The 21550-nt window shown below is 43.6% G+C and overlaps 1 protein-coding gene across 11 annotated transcripts in view; it reads right to left on the bottom strand.

Annotated features, from left to right (window-relative positions):
* Positions 1-1167: 1167 nt before the first annotated feature.
* Positions 1168-21550, bottom strand: part of LOC143274920 (uncharacterized) — a 55143-nt gene continuing 34760 nt past the window's right edge. For 2 of the 11 annotated variants that reach the window (XM_076578921.1, XM_076578911.1), the window contains 16 exons: positions 20713-20838; positions 19913-20038; positions 17253-17378; positions 16090-16215; positions 14930-15055; positions 14013-14138; positions 12713-12838; positions 11646-11771; positions 11013-11138; positions 10152-10274; positions 8610-8726; positions 7248-7370; positions 5848-5973; positions 4820-4963; positions 3258-3386; positions 1169-1711 (listed from right to left, as the gene is read on the bottom strand). In XM_076578921.1, the coding sequence (XP_076435036.1) occupies positions 1566-1711; positions 3258-3386; positions 4820-4963; positions 5848-5973; positions 7248-7370; positions 8610-8726; positions 10152-10274; positions 11013-11138; positions 11646-11771; positions 12713-12838; positions 14013-14138; positions 14930-15055; positions 16090-16215; positions 17253-17378; positions 19913-20038; positions 20713-20838 (2042 nt within the window). In that variant the 3' untranslated portion in view covers positions 1169-1565. Of the gene's footprint in view, positions 1712-3257; positions 3387-4819; positions 4964-5847; positions 5974-7247; positions 7371-8609; positions 8727-10151; positions 10275-11012; positions 11139-11645; positions 11772-12712; positions 12839-14012; positions 14139-14929; positions 15056-16089; positions 16216-17252; positions 17379-18446; positions 18573-19912; positions 20039-20712; positions 20839-21550 lie in introns of all 11 variants that reach the window. The other 9 variants (XM_076578919.1, XM_076578913.1, XM_076578915.1 and 6 more) reach the window with 8 other exon arrangements.

Genomic DNA, 21550 nt, shown 5'->3' on the forward strand with positions numbered 1-21550 from the left:
AGAACATTCTTAACTCTAAGCAACCTTAGCGCTGCAAAGAATGCCTCATGCATCCCGGCCCTGCCATATAGAAAGTAGGGATTTTCGTTCAACCAGGTTAACACGTGTACATCTGCTCGTGCCTTAATTTCCTTCATGTGTATATGCATTTAAAAGATAAATACGCACATTAAAGATCCCCTAATCCATGTCAGGTGTTCGGTGGGTGCTAACATTCTCAGCATGCACACACCCGGAAATCTGTTGTACACTTGGAAGTCCACCCATGAATTCGGGTGAGTGTGGGAGTTGCAGGCCACCAGTGCAGAAAGAAGGGAAGGTTAGAGTATGGTCATATACATGGACTTACAAATATTTCAGAATTTTATTTATAACTCCGTAGGTGTATGTGAGCGATGGTAAATGGATGGTTGTGTGTGTGGTTGTGGTTGCGCGCGCACGTGTGTGTATGTGTGTGCGCGCGCATGTGTCCCCTGCCAGGGATGATTCCGATGTGCACATAGCCCGATGTGTCGTGGGCATATCGATACGCTCATTGCCTTCGCGCGTGTAATGTAAGCTTACATATACAGACACATTTGCGAGCCGACAGATAGAATGAGAGAAATAAACACGACACCAATTTCTTCTCCCCTTTTTATTCGCATCAATTAAAAAATTCATCTTTGGAATAACTTGTTGAAAGAAAAAGAAGCCACCCGATTCCCAACTCGCTGGCTTTTGCACGTATTTTTTCTGCATAAATATGAACATCTACATCCCCCCCCCCCCCAACCTCACGCCCCGGCCAAAAAGAAAAAAAAGCAGCAAAAGGTGACGTATCGTTGTGCACAGTGCAGATCACGTTGAAATTGATATTAAAAGAACACCTACAAAATCCAGAAAAAAACAAAACAAAAACAAAACGGCAAGAACAACAACAACAACAAAAACCACCCTGACACAGGCCCCTGAACACCACCAACAAGACGGACCATCGTGAAGTGTGAACACTCACGTTGAAATTACTACAGGAAAAAAAAAATCATCGTTTTAATCACACGATTTCCAGAGGAATTCTGACTGATGAACATTGTCCCAAGCTATCCTTTGATGACCCATAACCACATGATTTGATTTGACGGATGTACCCAAAGGACAACAAGCCCCCTCCGCCACCATCCCCCGACCCCAGACGTCTCGAGAAGAAGAGCTTTGTTGCTGTCTTCAAAAGTAAATGTATCCTTATCTTCAAACATGAATTTCTTATCCTCAAACATAATTATTTTGCAATCCTCAAACATGGGTTCATTTCCTTCAAACATGAGTGTGTTATCTTCAAACATGAGTCCGTTTTTCTCAAACAAGAGTCGCTATCCCTAATCACGAGTTCGTTATCCTCAAACACAAGTAAGATCGATATCCCTAATTAAACACAGTCATGTCTTTATCCTCCAAAAGAAGGAGTCGCTATCCTCATAAACGCGAGTCCGTTGTATCCTGGAACATACGAGTGCGGGTATCCTCAAGGGGGGACTTGTGGTGGCAATCCTCCCACGTGTTATCTCCGTCCTCCATCCTCAGCATCACCCCCCAAAGGGGGTGGTGGCGGGCAGGTGGGTGAGGGTCCCGTTGCCGTCACACCTGTACACCATGCGGAAGTCTTGCCAGTCCAGGTAGAAGAAGGACAGGTTCTGCACGTCCTGGTGGAAGGTGGGGCACGGCAGACAGGCTACACACACACACACACACACACACACACACAGAGTTTCAGTTTCTTAAGGAGGCGTCACTGCGTTCGGACAGTTCATACACGCTACACCACATGTACTAGGCAGATGAATGACCAGCAGCACAACCCAACGCGCTAAGTCAGGCCTTGAGTCTATTATCATCTTAAATGAACAGACTATAAATAAATAAACGAACTTGAGTGCATGCATATATTTTGTGGACCTTTCCGAGGGGATTTCTTCAGCAGAATTTTGCCAGAGGACAACACTAGTTCCCATGGGTTCTTTTTCAGTGCGCCAAGTGTGTGTGCTGGACACGGGACTGGGTTTCTTGTCTCATCCGAACGACTAGATGCTCAGTTCGATTTTCCAGTCAAACTTGGGAGAAAGGGCGAGAGCGGGATTGGAACCCAGACCCTCACGAACTCTGTGTTGGCAGACGAGTGTCTTAACGAATCATTCTGCCACCTTCCTCTTTGGAGCAGTGAATTCGTATCTACGTGTCCAGAGCTCGGCATAGGAAGGCAGGACCTTATCCTCTCTCCTTCAGCTGTTTAGAACCTTCCCCAACCGAAGTCGGGTAGAATTATCTACCCATTCACACCTGGGTGGAGTGTGGACTCGAAGGACACAAGACCACCATGTCAAAACGGGGACCTCGAACTCTGATCAACACTGTATCAGTTCAAGTTCAAGGCCAAACTAACTGCCACCTCCCACGCCCCCACCCATCCGACCCCCCTCCATTCCATCCTCGCCCTCTCCCGATCATTATTTCAGACTGCAGCATTCATCATTATTCTACTGATATGTTGCATCTTTCAAATCATATGTGATTGAATAAGATGTCATCTGTGCTTGTTCATGAAAGTACCCCGGGTTTAGTCGAGCAGTATGGACATGTTTTCCCGAGAAAAATAACCAAAGCGTTCCTTCTTTTCTTCATTTCTTTCCTTTTTCCTTCCTTTTAATATTCTGCGATGTATAGTTGGGTCATAGAGTTGTTTAATAGATGGGTGTAAGGATAGATGGCCCTTTGTGGTCAGCTGGGCTAAAAGCAACATTATTTGTGTGTGTGTGTGTGTGTGTGTGTGTGTGTGTGTGTGTAAGAGATGTTAAATACGTTCAAAACCGCAGATGTTTTATGTTGTTTCATAATCACATGATACTTAAAAAGAGTAGAAGAAATCAGTAAGATAATGCATTGGCTTTTTGAAAATTAACAACCAACGAATAAATGAATATCTTTTATTAAATAATGATAATCGACTGGCACTTCAAAAGCATTGGGTGACTTCCACAGGGTTAAAGTTCGTACGTTTCCGTCAAAAACAACAGCCGACGAAAATTAATCTAGATTGAGCCATGAAAAAAAAAGAAGAAAAAAAAAGAAGAAGAAAAAAGTGAAAAAAAATAAAATTTGCTCCTCTGTCGATGTCTCTGAACCATTACCACCTGCCATGCACAACAGGTATTAATTTTTTCCCTTTTTTTTCTTTCTTTCTTTCTTTCCTTATTCATTTTTTTTTTTTTAGCATTTCTCACCTGTTTCACACCTGCTGCCCCTGAACTGGGAGGGGCACTGGCAGAAGGGCAGCTGTCCAACGGAGCCGTTCACACAGGTCCCCCCGTTGAGACAGGAGCCCCCTGCAGATCTGCAGCCATCAGGCAGGGCTGGGGACACACACACAGAGACACGGGTAACTCGTAGTCATCAGACAGGCGCAATAGCCGAGTGGTTAAAGCGTTAGACTGTCAATCTGAGGGTCCCGGGTTCGAATCACGGTGACGGCGCCTGGTGGGTAAAGGGTTGAGATTTTTACGATCTCCCAGGTCAACATATGTGCAGACCTGCTAGTGCCTGAACCCCCTTCGTGTGTATATGCAAGCAGAAGATCAAATACGCACGTTAAAGATCCTGTAATCCATGTCAGCGTTCGGTGGGTTATGGAAACAAGAACATACCCAGCATGCACACCCCCGAAAACGGAGTATGGCTGCCTACATGGCGGGGTAAAAACGGTCATACACGTAAAAGCCCACTCGTGTGCATACGAGTGAACGCAGAAGAAGAAGTAGTCATCACTTTGGTGGTCAAATTAACGTTCAATTCAGCTCTGGTTGTGTACTGTCCGGCCTCTGGCTGTGGACTGATAGCACTTTATAATCACGGACACACATCTTCATTTGTCAGGACTTCAACCCCTGGAACAACGAAACCCTCACCAAACCAAGACCTTTCTTTTTCCTTCCCTTACTTTCCGCGTTGACTGCAGCTCCTACGTTCACTCCTATGTGCAAGTGGGCTTCTACGTGCATGACAGTTTTCACCCCGCCAAATAGGCAGCCATACTCCGTTTTCGGGGTGTGCATGGATGTTGCTTCCCCCCCATTCCCCCAACCCACTGAACACTGACATGTATTACGGGATCTTTAATGTGCGTATTTAATCTTTTGCACGAGTTTTCACATGAAGTAGGCTAAAGCACGATGGGTTGTGCTGGCAGACTGAAAATCCAACAAAAAATCCACCTATAGCTGACCCACCAGGCGCCGAAAATGGGATCGAACCCTGGACCCTCAGACTGAAAGTTCCAGAACATCAGACCATTCAGCTGTTGCTGCCCGTTATGTCGTTATCAACCTTATTGCCACAAGTGGAGAGTGATGGCCTGGAGGTAACGCGTCAGCTCTGGAAGCGAGAGAATCTGAGAGCACTGGTTCGAATCCCACAGTCGCTAGTATTTACCTCCCTCCACTAGAACTTGAGTGGTGGTCTGGACGCTAGTCATTCGGATGAGACGCCGGATAAACCGAGGTCCCGTGTGCAGCATGCACTTAGCTCATGTAAAAGAACCCATGGCAACAAAAGGGTTGTCCATGGCAAAATCCTGTAGAAAAGAAATCCACTTTGATAGGAAAACATAAAATTGCAAGCAGAAAATAATACCCCCCCCCCCCCCCCCCAAAAAAAAAAGGTGGCGCTCTAAATGTAGCGATGCGAGCTCTCCCAGGGGAAAAGCAGTCCGAATTTCACACAAATACTTTTGTGACAAAAAACAGCAATACAATACAATACAATACAAAACTAAGTGGTTTGTTCTCACCTGTTTGACACCTGCCGGCCCCGTAGCCCGAGGGGCAGTGACAGTAGGAGGGCTGACCGTTAGTTCCCCCCACACACGTCCCCCCGTTCTGACAGTAGTCCCCGGCAAGCTGGCACCCCGTCCTTTGGTCTGGACGGTTCGTCACTGGATGGAACAAGCCACACAACACGAGTGTGCAGTTGACGGTCACGAGTGTCAGTACCAAACATAAGGTAATGATCGAAGAAAAAGCAAAGAAAACCGAAAAAAAACCCGAACCTCGAATGAAGAGAAGAAAAAAGCGTGTGTGGCATTCGGAATGTTCTCGTGTGTGTTTACACACACACACACACACACACACACACAAGCACGCACGCACGCACATACACACACATACACTAAACACACGTGATGTACTCTCTCTCTCTCTCTCTCTCCCAACGCACACACGTAATTTTGTTCTTTTTTGCTTCCTTTTTCCCTCAGACGACCCAGCCTGTGATCACACACGCCCTCACTTCGCCTGTTTCAACATAATTTCTTACTAAACAGTGTCCATGTCTCTGTCTCTGTCTGTGTTTAGTTTGTGAAGCTGGAGGAAGGTGGCAGAATGGTTTAGACGCTCAGCTGCCAATTTGGAGGGTGTGGGTTCGAATCCCGCTCTCGCCCTTTCTCCCAAGTTTGACTGAAGAATCAAACTGAGCGTGTTGTCATTCGGATGAGGCGATAAACCGAGGTCCCGTGTGCAGCACGCACTTGGCGCACTGAAAAAAAGAATCCATGGCAACCAGAGTGTTGTCCTCTGGCAAAATTCTGTAGAAGAAATCCACTTGGATAGGTACACAAACATAATATGCACTCAAGGCCTGCCGAAGCGAGTTGGGTTGTGCTGCTGGTCAGGCATCTTTCTGCTTAACAGACGTGGTTTAGCGTATGTGGATTTATCCGAACGCAGTGACGCCTCCTTGAGGAACTGAAACTGTGAAAACGTCGAAACAGTTTGTTACTAAACGTTCAACAGCGTGTCACTATACCTGTATCTGCCTCACCTTTTTCACACCTGCTGCCCATGAAGCCGGGGGGGCACTGGCAGTAGGTAAAGTTACCTGCCCCCTTGCACGTCCCTCCGTTCAGACAGGGGGTGTGGGCCAGCCGGCACCCTGTCACTTGTTGCACTGGACACAGACATCACCAACAGTGTACACAGTTAGCCAAGGGATCGTGGGAATCACAACCCGAATTATGATCCCCCCCACACACCCCCACCCGCCCCCCAAAGAGTCAAAATGTGTATGTTTTCCTTATTTCTGCTCAGTGTTGAATAGTGAAGAAGAAGCCTGCAGGGTCACTCTCCATTAAACAAACAAACAAACAAAAAAACAACAACAGCACTTCAAGTCAGTACTGTCTTAGTGCTTTCCAACAGCGTTGACTCAAGAGGACACACAGGGTACAGAATGTATACAGAAACAAATCTAGAAACGTCTTCTACTCGTTAAATAAAAAAACCTTGCCTGTTCGTTTACTCAGCATTTAGTACATAGTGCTCTTAAACCACGCGTGCACACACGAACACACACACACACACACACGGACACACACACGTGAGATAGAGAGAGAGAGAGAGAGAGAGAGAGAGAGATGTTATCATAATTTTCATATATTGGATTGGCCTGTTCAGCATGAAAGCCCAAAACACAAGGGAGAATGGTCATTTCAATGAAAATCACAGTAAACCAGCAAAACAAACGTTTCTAGCTTATATTTGTTTATTCTCTCTCTCTCCCTCTCTCTCTCTCCGTGTCTCTCTCGCGGGCGCAAGCAGCCTACTCATACACACACTGATTCCATTCATTGGATCATCTTGAAATCTGCAGTTAGTTAATACTTTTTTTCAATTCTGGCATTCATCACTTCTTCAATGACTTTAGCTCAATTTGTTCTTCACTGCGGTTTCACTCTGAGAGAGAGAGAGAGAGAGAGAGAGAGAGAGAGAAGAGCGGGTGGGTGGGGGTGGGGGGTGGAACGAGGGGAGAGAAAAATGAGGGGAGAGAATCTGGTGAACAATCATTTAGTGCAGCGTTCCAATGATTCCTCACAGAGTTGAGAGAGAAGAAGAAGACGACTTTCGTGGAAAAGAAGAAAAAGAAGAAGAAGACGACGAAGAAGACGACTAACGGGAAGAAGAAGAAGATGATGATAATGAAGAAGACTAACGGGAAGAAGAAGAAGAAGATGATGATGATGATGATGAAGATGATGAAGACAAACGGGAAGAAGAAGAAGACTAACGGGGAGAAGAAGGAGAAGAAGAAGGAGAAGAAGAAGAAGAAGACTAACGGGAAGAAGAAGATGAAGAAGAAGGAGAAGAAGATGAAGAAGAAGACTCACGAGAAGAAGAAGGAGAAGAAGAAGAGGAAGAAGAAATAACGGGTTGAAGAAGACTTACGAGGAGTGTTGCAGTAAGTGCCGGACCATCCAAATGGACAGGAGCACATGAAGCCCAGTCCATAGTAGTTAGTGCACGTCCCTCCGTTCTGACAGGGCGCGTTGTTGGCTCCACAGGCCATGCCTGTACACAGCGTGCCGTTGATTCAACGACAACAACAACAATCAGTAATAACAACTGTCAATTTCTACACTCTCTACCTGTATATAGCGTGCCGTTGATTCAACAACAACAACAACTACAACAACGTGTCAATCTCTACACTCTTTACCTGTACATAGCGTGCCGTTGATTCAACAACAACAACATCAACAACTACAACAACGTGTCAATCTCTACACTCTCTTCCTGTATGCATTACACCACTGAAACAACATCATCAACAACAACAACAACAACGTGTCAATCTCGACACTCCCTACCTGTAGGGAGATTGCCAAGTGATATTTGGGCAGTTTGCGCCATATAAGTACTTACGTTGTTATCATCACTGAAGAAAGAATGACAAAGACCACGTGTTCTGTACTGACGTAAAAGTCTTTGATGTTGTGTAAGTAAAAGAACCCACGGCAACAAGGGAGTTGTCCCGGTTGGCAAAGTTTTGTTGTAAATCCAGTCTAATATAAACGTGCGTGCGTGCGCGTGATTTAAATTAATAATCCTGACTGAGTAACGCTGTGAAACGAATGACGAGCGCCTCACAGCGGCTGTCAGTTAGCTCTACCCTGATATGCAAGCTGTGGTGTGAAGAACTGTGTGTTTGTAAAGCGCGTAGTGTTAGGTTTTCTCACGGAAGATAGGAACTATTTAAATATCAATACTACTACTACTTCAATATCACTACTACTACTAATACTACTACTACGACTACTACTTCTACCACTACTACTACCACCACCAATACAACGATGATGATGATGATGAGATGGTAAGAAGAAGAAAGTATAAGTATAAATACTACTACTACTACTACTACTACTAACAACATTTAAAGAAAAGATGATGATCATAATAATAATGACAAGAACAAGGAGAAGAAGGATAATTATGATTATGATGGTGATGGTAAGAAGAAGAAAGTATAAGTATGAATACTACTACTACTACTTAACGAAATAATGATGATAATGAAGAAAAGAAGAAGGAGGAGGAGGGGGAGAAGAAGAAAGAAGAAGAAGAAGAAAGAGATGGAGAAGAAGAAGAAAAAGAAGAAGGAGGAGGAGAAGAAGAAGAAGAAAAGGAGAAGAAGAAAAAGAAGGAGAAGAAGAAGAAGGAGAAGGACGAGAAGAAGAAGAAGAAGAGGAAGAAGGAGCAGAAGAAGAAGGAGAAGAGGAAGAAGAAGAAGAGTAGGAGGAAACTGACGTGTCTGGCAGTGGTTCCCTATGAAGAAGGGAGGACAGGAACACTGGTAGCCGACGTCAGTGGAGTAGCACTGCCCTCCGTTTTGACACGGCAGAGACTGGCACTGGTTCCCGTACCCTGCAGTGTGCGCATGCGCGCGCGCACACAAACACACAAACACACACACACACACGGAGCACGTGCCATGACATTTATTCCATGCAACAACATGAATCACGTGCAAAGAAAAAAAAAATACACGCAAACATGTCATGTGCACATATCCCCCCCTCCCACCCCCACCTCCTCCCCATCACACCCCCATCCCCGCCACAAAGAAGAAGAAGAAGAAGAAGAAGAAAGAAAGAAAAAGAAAAGATCAAACGGATGAAAACAATGCGTGCAAAGACATATCATCGTGTGCAAACACGTAAACTGCATGCAAACATAAATCCGTGCGCATAGACACGTCAAGTGCAGAGACACACATCCCATGCAAAGATACATATCACGTGCAGAGACACAGACACATCACGTGCAAGGGTATATCAGGTGTAAAGACACATCACATGCAGACACGTCACGTGCAGGCACACGTCACGTGAAGACACGTATCACGTGCAAGGACAGCACATCACGTGAAATGATACAAATCACGTAAACGGAACATCACGTGCAAAGATGCAAACCACCTGAAATGACATTTCAGTAAAGCGCGCACGCACATGGACAGCAAAAGTCATTATCACTTGCAAAACACATAAAGACGTGCAAAGATACAAGTCAACAAACTATGTTGTTCAATGACGCAAAGTACGAGCAAAAATACACGTATCACGTGCAAACACATACATCCCATGCATGGTGATGCAAAGTCACAAACAACGTGCAAAGTCACAAACAACGTGCAAAGTCACAAATAACGTGTAAAGTCACAAACAACGTGCAAAGTCACAAATAACGTGCAAAGTCGCAAAGCACATGCATGGACAAATAACGTGCAATCAAAAACAAAAGAAAACAAAACATAAAAACCGTGCAGTCTGACACAAATGACGTGCAGTGACAAATGACGTGCAGTGACACAAATGACGTGCAGTGACAAATGACGTGCAGTGACACAAATGACGTGCAGTCTGACACAAATGACGTGCAGTGACACAAATTACGTGCAGTCTGACACAAATGACGTGCAGTGACACAAATTACGTGCAGTGACATAAACACGTGTAGCGACACAAAGACACAAAGGGACACTCAAATCACTTGTACTACCCACTGTCAGAGAAAAATACTGACGTGCAATAAATAACACACACAATACGTGGCAAAGAAACAACTCACATGGCGAAGACAATAACATGAGAAGGAAGGAAACAGAAAGACAGTAAGAAAGAAAGAAAGAAAGAAAGAAAAACCAAACCGAAACGAAACAACAACAACAACAAAACAACAACATAAAAAACAACAACAAAAAACAAACAACAACAACAAAACAAAAAACAATCAATCAAACAAACAAACAAACAGATTGGCAAAAAGAAATGACCGTATGATGCTGACCTTGTATCTGACAGTTAGTGCCAGTGTACCCAGGTAGACAAGTGCACGTGTACCCAAATGCTCCGGCTGAAGTGCATCGGCCTCCGTTCAGACAGGGTAAGGAATTACAGGCAAAGTTCTGTGCTGTAATGACACACACACCATTGCGGGCAATGTCAGGAGGCCCAATATCATCATCGTCGTCGTCTTCGTCGTCGTTGCCACTGTCTCCAGCAGTTGTACAATTACTCCGGTATTAATAAAACAAGAGCCACACACACGCGCGCGCGCGCGCACGCTGGCATGCACACACGCGCGCGTGCGCTCACTTTGTTGTTGTTGTTGACTTGACTTTTATTAATCATTGGTTTCAATGGAACTTTGGAGCGTAATAACTTTGTTAGTAATGAACATAATGATGATGATGACGATAATAATAATGATAATCATAATTGTTATTATAAGGATGTGGTAATGATAATAATAATAATAATAATAAGAAGAAGAAGAATTGAAAAGTTTAGCCTGAAATACGCGCTGACAGTTTTAAAGACCCTCGTCACAGGCTCAGTATCAGTATCAGTAGTTCAAGGAGGCGTCACTGCGTTCGGTCAAATCCATATACGCTACACCACATCTGCCAAGCGGATGCCTGACCAGCAGCGTAACCCAGTCAGGCCTTGAGAAAAAAACAACAAAAAAAACCAGGCTCAAAGCTTACTTGGCATTGACAGTCTATCAAAGGTCTGACATGTGCTCTGTCGGGTCTGTGCTTTAAAGTCAGGCATCAGCCCCGTTTCCTTGTCAAACAAGAGGGCATTAGAGAGAATGAAGTGTGTTGGTTCAAAATAAAGCCAAATGTTTGGTGCTGTTGAAGCTCACCTGATGGTGTCTCACAGTTGTTCCCGCTGTACCCATTTGCACAGGTGCAGGTGTACCCAGATGTACTGACTGGAGTGCACTGGCCTCCGTTCAGACAGGGGAAGGATCTACAGCCGTACGCCTGGGCTGTCATGAGTTATACATCATCATCATCATCATCATCATTATCATCATCATCATCATCGCAGCAGCAGCAGCATCAGCATCAGCATCATCATCATCAGCACCATCATCATCATCATCATCATCATCATCATCATCATCATCAGCAGCAGCAGCAGCAGCATCAATGTCTTTCATTTTCCTCGTTACCTCTCCCCTTATTACTGATATCTTAATCATCGTAACCTATCACAATCGCTACCAACAGCATAAAAGCTGCAGCAGCAGTATAAGCAGTAACAGAAGCAGCATTAGCAGTCAACTCTCCCATCTCCCCATTCACACACACACACACACACACACACACACACACACACACACACACACACACACACACACACACACACACACACACTTACTCACTATAGTACCACAGTGGAGAGAATGTCAAAATCTGAAACATTCGACTGTTATGACGTGATGAAAACTAAAGTAATACAAAATAAAGCTGTATGCTGCTTCTGTACTTACCAGACTGTGTCTCACAGTTGTAACCGATGTACCCATTTGCACAGGTGCAGTTGTACCCATATACGCCCACAGGAGTGCACTGGCCTCCGTTCTTACAGGGGAAGGAATTGCAGGCATATGGCTGGGCTGTCGTGAATGATATCAGATGGTCATCATCGTCATCATCTCCAACAACTTCTTTCACTTTCCTCTTTGAATACCTCTTCTCCCATCATCATTTTAACCATCATCGTCATCATTACCAATAGCAAAAACAATAATAGCGATAGTTGTCTAGTTTTTTTCTTCTGTTTTTGTTTTTTCGTTTTTTGTTGTTGTTTTTGTGGCATTGGTGTTGTTGATAACGGTAGCGGTGGTGGTGGTGGTAGTGCGGCTGTTGGTGTTCTTAATTCTTCTGCAGGGAAAGGATTGAAACTGAGCGCACAACGAGAATCACGGATGAAAAGCCTTCGTCTCGTGTCGTGTCGTGTCGTGTCGTGTCGTATTGTACTGCGTTGTACTGTAGTGTATTGTATTGTACTGCATTCTACTGCAATGTACTGTATCGTATCGCATCGTATTAATCGTATTATATCGTGTTGTACTGCTTTGTAGTGTGTCGTATCGTATTATATCGTATCGTATTGTACTGTGTCGTATCGTATTGTGTCGTATCGTACTGCATTGTATTGTATCGTATCGTATCGTATCGTATCGTACTGCATTGTACTGTACTGTATCGTATCGTATCGTATCGTATCGCATTGTACTGTATCGTACCGTATCGTATTGTACTGTATCGTATCGTATCGCATTGTACTGTATCGTATCGTATCGTATCGCATTGTACTGTATCGTGAATTTCCCGGTCCATATATGGGACTCGAACCCATGGACACTCACTTCCTGGTCAGGTATGTAACCACTGGGCCACCACAACCACGACCTTCACATCGTCCTACTTGCTTCAACGCCACATCAGACAGAACATCACACTCTACAATGTTTGCCTACTGACATGAAGAAAAAGCGAAGAGATTATTTAAAAAAAAAAAATCAGATTAAATGTTTGGTGCTTCAGAACTTACCAGGTGGTGTGTCACAGTTGTACCCGCTGTACCCATTTACACAGGTGCATCTGTACCCGTATTCCCCCAATGGACTGCACTGACCACCGTTCCGACAAGGGAAGGACTGGCAGCCATTGGTCTGGGCTGTCATGAGATATATTATCTGGGTCATCATTACTGCCATCATTAAGATTTTCTCATTCCAACAACAACAATAACAGTCATCATCGTCATCATCATGATCATCATCAACAACAACAATAACAACGTCATGGAAAAAACTTCAGCTTAGAAGACACGCGGACAGTTATATAGTGATCCTTGTCATCCGCTAATGTTGGTAAAGAAGTCTTTCAACGCCTGACTTGTGCTGTGGGTCCAGGTCAGGGATCTGTCCCCATTCCTGGTTAACTAACGTCGTGTTAGAGAGACTGCTACATGTCGGTTCAGACTGGAGCTAAAGGTTTGGTGCTTCTGTACTTACTTGGCGGTATCTCACAGTTGTACCCGCTAAATCCATTTACGCAGGTGCAGGTGTACCCAGATGTACTGACTGAAGTGCACTGGCCTCCGTTCCTACAGGGGAAGGAAGTGCAGGCGTATGTCTGGCCTGTCATGAATGATATCATCTGGACATCGTCGTCATCGCCTCCTTCAGTTGATCTCATTTCCCCTCTTTACCTCTCCCCTCATTATCCTCCTCCTCATCATCATCATTAGCAGCAGAAACAGTGGTAGCATTAGCACAATCAAATTGTTGGTTGTCGTTATTTTATTATTTCATTTATTTTTTTGGTTTTGTTGTTGTTTGTTTCTTTGCTGAAGTTGTTGTTCACGGTGGTAGGGTTGTGGTATTGGTTGTTGTTGGTGGTGGTGGTGGTGGCGGCGGTGGTGGTGGTTGCTGTTGTTGTTGTTGGTAGTGGTTGCTGTTGTTGTTGTTATTGTTGTTGTTGTTGGTGGTGGTTGCTGTTGTTGTTGTTATTGTTGTTGTTGTTGGTGGTGGTGGTTGCTGTTGTTGTTGTTGGTTGCTGTTGTTGTTGTTATTGTTGTTGTTGGTGGTGGTGGTGGTGGTTGCTGTTGTTGTAGGTGGTATTGGTGTTGCTGGTGTTCTTCTTGATTCTTTTTCTTCAGAGAGGGGGTGGAAACTGGACACACAAGAGCTCCCCCACCACCCCCACCCCCCACACACATTCACATCGTCACACTTGCTTTGACACTACATTAGACAGAATATTACATTCTTTTATGTTTGCCTGCTCACACGAAGAAAATTGTAGTATTTATTGTTCAGCTTAATGCTTGGTGCTTCAGAACTTACCCGGTGGTGTGTCACAGTTGTACCCGCTGTACCCATTTACACAGGTGCACCTGTACCCGTTTGCCCCCAACGGACTGCACTGACCACCGTTCCGACAAGGGAAGGACTGGCAGCCATTTGTCTGGGCTGTCATGAGATATATTGTCTGGTCATCATCACCACCATCATGGATTTCTTTCAACAACAACAACGACAGCAACAACAACAATCCTCACCACCATCATCACTTTCTTTCATTTTACTTCACCCCTTACTATTACCCTTCATCCTCCCCGTCACCATCACCCTCAAATGTATTTCACACAGCAATACAGAGTGATGTCCCATTACTTGCCAGATTTGTTTGTTTGTTTTATTTTGTTTTGTTGCTTCTGGCAGATGCATGGTTCAAAGTAACTGACTTCCATACTAAGCAGAAGCTATTATTTTAACTATAAAATGATAGGATAACCAGCAGTAATCATAAGGCAGATAAAAAGGTTTAGTTTTGTGTATACGAAAAAAACACCCATGTGTCAAGTACATTACTGTGGAAATGTACACCCTGTTTTGAATCTTTATGATCTTTTTACCCTTCCAAGATGTGCACTGCCATTGTAATTACAGTGTGTGGAAAGAACTGGGGTTTTTTCCCCACATTTTAAGGAAACTGTGGAATTTACCAGGCGAAGGTTTTCAGAAAATATGTATGAAGACATATGAGAGAGAGAGCGAGAGAGACACAGACAGACAGACAGAGACACAGAGAAAGAGGGAACTCTGCTACTGAGTCACTTCAGTGATGTTCAGTGGAACTCGTTTTGTTTCAACACACAAAGGGCACCACTTAGACCTATGAAGCCTCCCTTTACTGTTAGCACAAGAAGAAAAGTGAAAAAAAAATTGTTCAGCTTAGTGTTTGGTGCTTCAGAACTTACCAGGTGGTGTGTCACAGTTGTACCCACTGTACCCATTTACACAGGTGCACCTGTACCCGTTTGCCCCCAACGGACTGCACTGACCACCGTTCCGACAAGGGAAGGACTGGCAGCCATTTGTCTGGGCTGTCATGAGATATATCGTCTGGTCATCATCACCACCATCATGAATGTCTTTAATTTCAACAACAACAACGACAGCAACAACAACAATCCTCACCACCATCATCACTTTCTTTCATTTTACTTCACCCCTTACTATTACCCTTCATCCTCCCCGTCACCATCACCCTCAAATGTATTTCACACAGCAATACAGAGTGATGTCCCATTACGTGCCAGATTTTATTTGTTTGTTTTATTTTGCTTTGCTGCTCTTGGCAGATGCATGGTTCAATGTAACTGACTTCCATACTAAGCAGAAGCTACTATTTTAACAATAAAATGATAGAATAACCAGAGGTAGTCATAAGGCAGATAAAAATGTTTAGTTTTGTGTATACGAAAAAAACCCCACCTGTATCAAGTACATTACTGTGGAAATATACACCCTATTTGGATTCTTTATGATCTTTCTACCCTTCCCAGATGTACACTGTCATTGTAATTAGGGGTGTGGAAAGAACTGGGTTTTTTTTTCCACATTTTAAGCAAACTGTGGAATTTACCAGGTGATGGGTTTCCAGAAAATATGTATGAAGACAGACAGTTAAGAGAGAAAGGGGAGAGAGACAGAGACAGATCCAGAGACAGAGACAGAGATTACAAACACAGACTCGATTACAGAGACTGACACAGAGCGAATGACTGACTGACTTGGGCTGGCTGACTGAATGACTGATGCTTTATGCCGAAAAAAAAAAAGCGACACAGTGTACTACAATCCACGCAACACCTCCAACAACCACTGACAATGTCACTGCAGCACGCAAAGTCTCTGTTGGCGTGTGTGTTTGTTTAACCCCCAAGCCCCCAGCCCCCGACTGCTAAACATTGGTAAAACTCTGCTACTGAGTCACTTCAGTGATGTTCAGTGGTACTCGTTTTGTTTCAACACACAAAGGGCACCACTTAGACCTGTGAAGCCTCCATTTACTGTTGGCAATGAAGAACAATGAAAAAAATTTGTTCAGCTTAATGTTTGGTGCTTCAGAACTTACCCGGTGGTGTGTCACAGTTGTACCCGCTGTACCCATTTACACAGGTGCACCTGTACCCGTTTGCCCCCAATGGACTGCACTGACCACCGTTCCGACAAGGGAAGGACTGGCAGCCATTGGTCTGGGCTGTCATGAGATATATCGTCTGGTTATCATCACCACCATCATGGATTTCTTTAATTTCAAGAGCAACGACAGCAACAACAACAATCCTCACCACCATCATCACTTTCTTTCATTTTACTTCACCCCTTACTATTACCCTTCATCTTCCCCGTCACCATCACCCTCAAATGTATTTCACACAGCAATACAGAGTGATGTCCCATTACTTGCCAGATTTTTTTTGTGTGTGTGTGTGTGTGTGTGTGTGTGTGTGTGTGTGTGTTTTATTCTGTTTTGTTGCTCCTGGCAGATGCATGGTTCAAGGTGACTGGCTTCCATACTAAGCAGAAGCTACTATTTTAACAATAAAATGATAGGATAACCAGCAGTAATCATAAGGCAGATAAAAATGTTTAGTTTTGTGTATACGAAAAAGAAAACGTATCACGTTCATTACTGTGGAAATATACACCCTATTTGGATTCTTTATTATCTTTCTACCCTTCCCAGATGTACACTGTCATTGTAATTAGGGGTGTGGAAAGAACTGGGTTTTTTTTTCCACATTTTAAGCAAACTGTGAAATTTACCAGGCGATGGGTTTCCAGAAAATATGTATGAAGACAGACAGATAAGAGAGAAAGGGGAGAGAGACAGAGATTACAAACACAGACTCGATTACAGACACTGACACAGAGCGAATGACTGACTGACTTGGGCTGGCTGACTGAATGACTGATGCTTTATGCCGAAACAAAAAAAGCGACACAGTGTACAACAATTCACGCGACACCTCCACAACCACTGACAATGTCACGGCAGCACACAAAGTCTCTGTTGGCGTGTGTGTTTGTTTAACCCCCAAGCCCACAGCCCCCGACTGCTAAACATTGGTAAAACTGAGTCACTTCAGTGATTTTCAGTGGTACTCATTTTGTTTCAACACACAAAGGGCACCACTTGCACCACTTAGACCTATGAAGCCTCCCTTTACTGCTGGCAAAGAAGAACAATGAAAAAAATTTGTTCAGCTTAGTGTTTGGTGCTTCAGAACTTACCAGGTGGTGTGTCACAGTTGTACCCGCTGTACCCATTTACACAGGTGCACCTGTACCCGTTTGCCCCCAATGGACTGCACTGACCACCGTTCCGACAAGGGAAGGACTGGCAGCCATTTGTCTGGGCTGTCATGAGATATATCGTCTGGTCATCATCACCACCATCATGGATTTCTTTCAACAACAACAACGACAGCAACAACAACAATCCTCACCACCATCATCACTTTCTTTCATTTTACTTCACCCCTTACTATTACCCTTCATCCTCCCCGTCACCATCACCCTCAAATGTATTTCACACAGCAATACAGAGTGATGTCCCATTACTTGCCAGATTTTTGTTTTGTTTTTTGTTTGTTTTATTTTGTTTTGTTGCTTCTGGCAGATGCATGGTTCAAGGTGACTGACTTCCATACAAAGCAGAAGCTACTATTTTAACTATAGAATGATAGAATAACCAGAGGTAGTCATAAGGCAGATAAAAAGGTTTAGCTTTGTGTATACGAAAAAAAACACACACCTGTATCAAGTACATTACTGTGGAAATATACACCCTATTTGGATTCTTTATTATCTTTCTACCCTTCCCAGATGTACACTGCCATTGTAATTAGGGGTGTGGAAAGAACTGGGGTTTTTTTCCACATTTTAAGCAAACTGTGGAATTTACCAGGTGATGGGTTTCCAGAAAATATGTATGAAGACAGACAGATAAGAGAGAAAGGGGAGAGAGACAGAGACAGATGCAGAGACAGAGACAGAGATTACAAACACAGACTCGATTACAGATACTGACACAGAGCGAATGACTGACTGACTTGGGCTGGCTGACTGAATGACTGATGCTTTACACACACACACACACACACACACACACACACACACACGAAAAAAGTGACACAGTGTACAGCAATCCACGCAACACCTGCAACAACCACTGGCAATGTCACTGCAGCACACAAAGTCTCTGTTAGCGTGTGTGTTTGTTTAACCCCCAAGCCCACAGCCCCCGACTGCTAAACATTGGTGAAACTGAGTCACTTTAGTGATGTTCAGTGGTACTCGTTTTGTTTCAACACACAAAGGGCACCACTTGCACCACTTAGACCTATGAAGCCTCCCTTTACTGCTGGCAAAGAAGAACAGTGAAAAAAATTTGTTCAGCTTTGTGTTTGGTGCTTCAGAACTTACCAGGTGGTGTGTCACAGTTGTACCCGCTGTACCCATTTACACAGGTACACCTGTACCCGTTTGCTCCCAATGGACTGCACTGACCACCGTTCCGACAAGGGAAGGACTGGCAGCCATTGGTCTGGGCTGTCATGAGATATAATATTGTCTCGGTCGTCATCATCACTACCATCATGAATTTCTTTCAACAACAACAATCATCATATTCATCATCGTATCATCATCACCATCGTCATCATCGTCATCCTCATCAGGTTTCTTTCATTTTACTTCTACCCTTATCTATTATCTTAATCCTCCCCGTCACCATAACCCTCAAATGTATTTCACACAGCAATACAGAGTGATGTCTCATTACTTGACAGAATTTTGCTGCTCCTGGCAGATCCATGATTCAACGTAACTGATTTCCATACTCAGCAGAAGTTACTATTGAACTATAAAAAAAGATAGAATAACCAGCAGTTGTCAATAAGGAAGATGAAAGTGTTTAGTTTTGTATATAAGAAATGAAAATGTACCAGTTACATTACTGTGGAAATACGTTTGACTTCTGTATGATCCTTTTACCCTCCCCAGAAGTACACCGCCATTATAATAAGAATGTGTGGAAAGAACTGGGGTTTTTTGTCTCCTATTTTAGGCAAAACTGGGAATTTACAAGGCAAAGGATTTCAAGAGAAAATGTATGCAGATGGACAGATAAGATAGAAAGGGTTGTCATAGAGAAGGAACGAAAGAGAGAGAGAGAGAGAGAGAGAGAGAGAGAGAGAACTCTGCTTCTGAGTCATATCAGTGATGTTCAATAGTGCCTGTTTTGTTTCCAACAGACAAAGGGCACCACCTTCGACCTACGAAGCCTCCCTTTACTATTGGCAATAATCACTCAGTCATGAACCCAGAATGAGTGCACATCTCTTGGAAACATAATCAAAATTATTAACAACAGCAACAACAACAACAGCAACAACAACAACAATCATCATCATCATCAACAACATTTAATGTAGAAGACAATAGCGCTGACAGTTATAATTCTTCCCCATGAGAGGGCGTCAACTCAGAATCATAGTTGGAGTGTGCGTGCCAACTAGCTGGGCAATTCAGTTCGTGTCTAACTCGTCTGGGTGTCGGTCACTTTTATCACAGCTCGCGTCACTCGGTTGATGATGCGAATTTTTGTTCACGTAACTGATTTCAGTTCTAAACCTCTTCATGGGATACACCTGATGTATGGTACAGTATAAAGTCTGTTGCTGTGATTAAACTTCAATCTCCAGGAGAGTCTCACTTAACCAGTGAATTATTCTCGTCTTTCGCCAGTCTCAGTATGCGGAAGGCCCTCAAGCCTGGGCTTTGGGTCTGTGCACCCTTTTCCTTATCAAAATTAATAACATCACATTAGGAGAGAATGAGATTACGTTGATTTAGAATATAGCTAAATGTTTGGTGCTTTTGAAGCTCACCTGGCGGTGTCTCACAGTTGTTCCCGCTGTACCCATTTACACAGGTGCAGGTGTACCCAGATGTACTGACTGGAGTGCACTGGCCTCCGTTCAGACAGGGGAAGGATCTACAGCCGTACGCCTGGGCTGTCATGAGTTATATTATCCGGTCGTTATCATCATCATCATCGTCATCGTCGTCAATGTCTTTAATTTTCCTCTTTAGCTCTCCCCTTAATTTATAATCTTAATTTTCACATCAACATCGTCAGCAGTAAAAGCAGTGACAGTAGAACTTAGTGTATTTGGAAGAATACTACTTTGAATACATTTAGAAACAATGTATTAAAAAACAAAAACAGCAACGACAAAAAAAACAGAAGGAAAAAAAAGTTTGGGTTTTTTTGGCCAATGATGAAGGCGTGTGAAAGCAAGAGAGAGAGAGAGAGAGAGAGAGAGAGAGAGAGAGAGAACCCCCCCTCCCCGAAAAACAACAACAACAAAAAACAAAAACAGCGACAGTTGTAGAATTAGCAGTGAACTAGTTCTCTCTACCCATTACCCCAACACACACACACAACACACACACACACACACACACAAACAAACACACACACACACACACACACACACACACACACACACACACACACACAACACACACACACACACACACACAAACAAACACACACACACACACACACATTCGCCATGACACCACAGTAGAGAGAACTGAGATATTTTGAAACCTTTGCCTAACCACATGATGAAATCTGGAGTTATTCAAGATAAAGCTGATTGTTTCATGTTTATACACTTACCGGATGGTGTCTCACAGTTGTACCCGGTGTACCCATTTACACAGGTGCAGTTGTACCCATATGCGCCCACAGGAGTGCACTGGCCTCCGTTCTTACAGGGGAAGGAATTGCAGGCATATGGCTGGGCTGTCGTGAATGGTATCATACGGTCATTATCATCACCACTTTCTTTCATTTTCCTCTCCCCTTATTATCACCTTAATCATCATCATCATCATCTTCTTCTTCTTCTTCAATATCAGTAGCAGGTTAAGTGGTAACAATAGCACAATCTTGTCGTCATTGCTGTAGTTGGTGATGGTCTTAAAAATGAAGATACATCTTTAAAAAATGACAAATAAGAAACACCTGAAGGCTGCACAGCATGTTATTGTATTTACTATGCTGGTGAAGAATCTCCAGACTGCCGAACTATTTTTCGTCTTTGTTTCAGTATACAGCTTCATCGCAAGACTGCACTAGCTCTTAAAAATAAGGGCCAGTTGAGCTAATTGCAAGAAGTGGTTTTGACTTTGTTTGAAATCTGATTAAACAACAACAACCCCAATCGTCGTAATCACCTTGTCGTCAACATTAGTGTAGTAAAAGTAGCAGAAGCAGTAAAAGTAGTAACAGCTAGCATAATGTAGGTGGTTTTGTTGTTGTTGTTGTTGTTGTTGTTGCTTTGGGGGTGGGGGGAGGGGAGGGGGTCTTCTATCTTCTTTGTTTTTATTTAATCGGATTTCAAATTATTTCGGTCGTTTGTCTTTTATGTGTCTTTCTGTTCTTTTCTTTCTTTCTTTCTTTTGTTTTTTTTTTCGTGTCTGTCTTAAAATGTGCCATTTGCCCTTCCCTTACT

The sequence above is a fragment of the Babylonia areolata genome, chromosome 29, assembly GCF_041734735.1.
Source record: "Babylonia areolata isolate BAREFJ2019XMU chromosome 29, ASM4173473v1, whole genome shotgun sequence".
NCBI classification, from domain to species: Eukaryota; Metazoa; Mollusca; class Gastropoda; order Neogastropoda; family Buccinidae; genus Babylonia; species Babylonia areolata.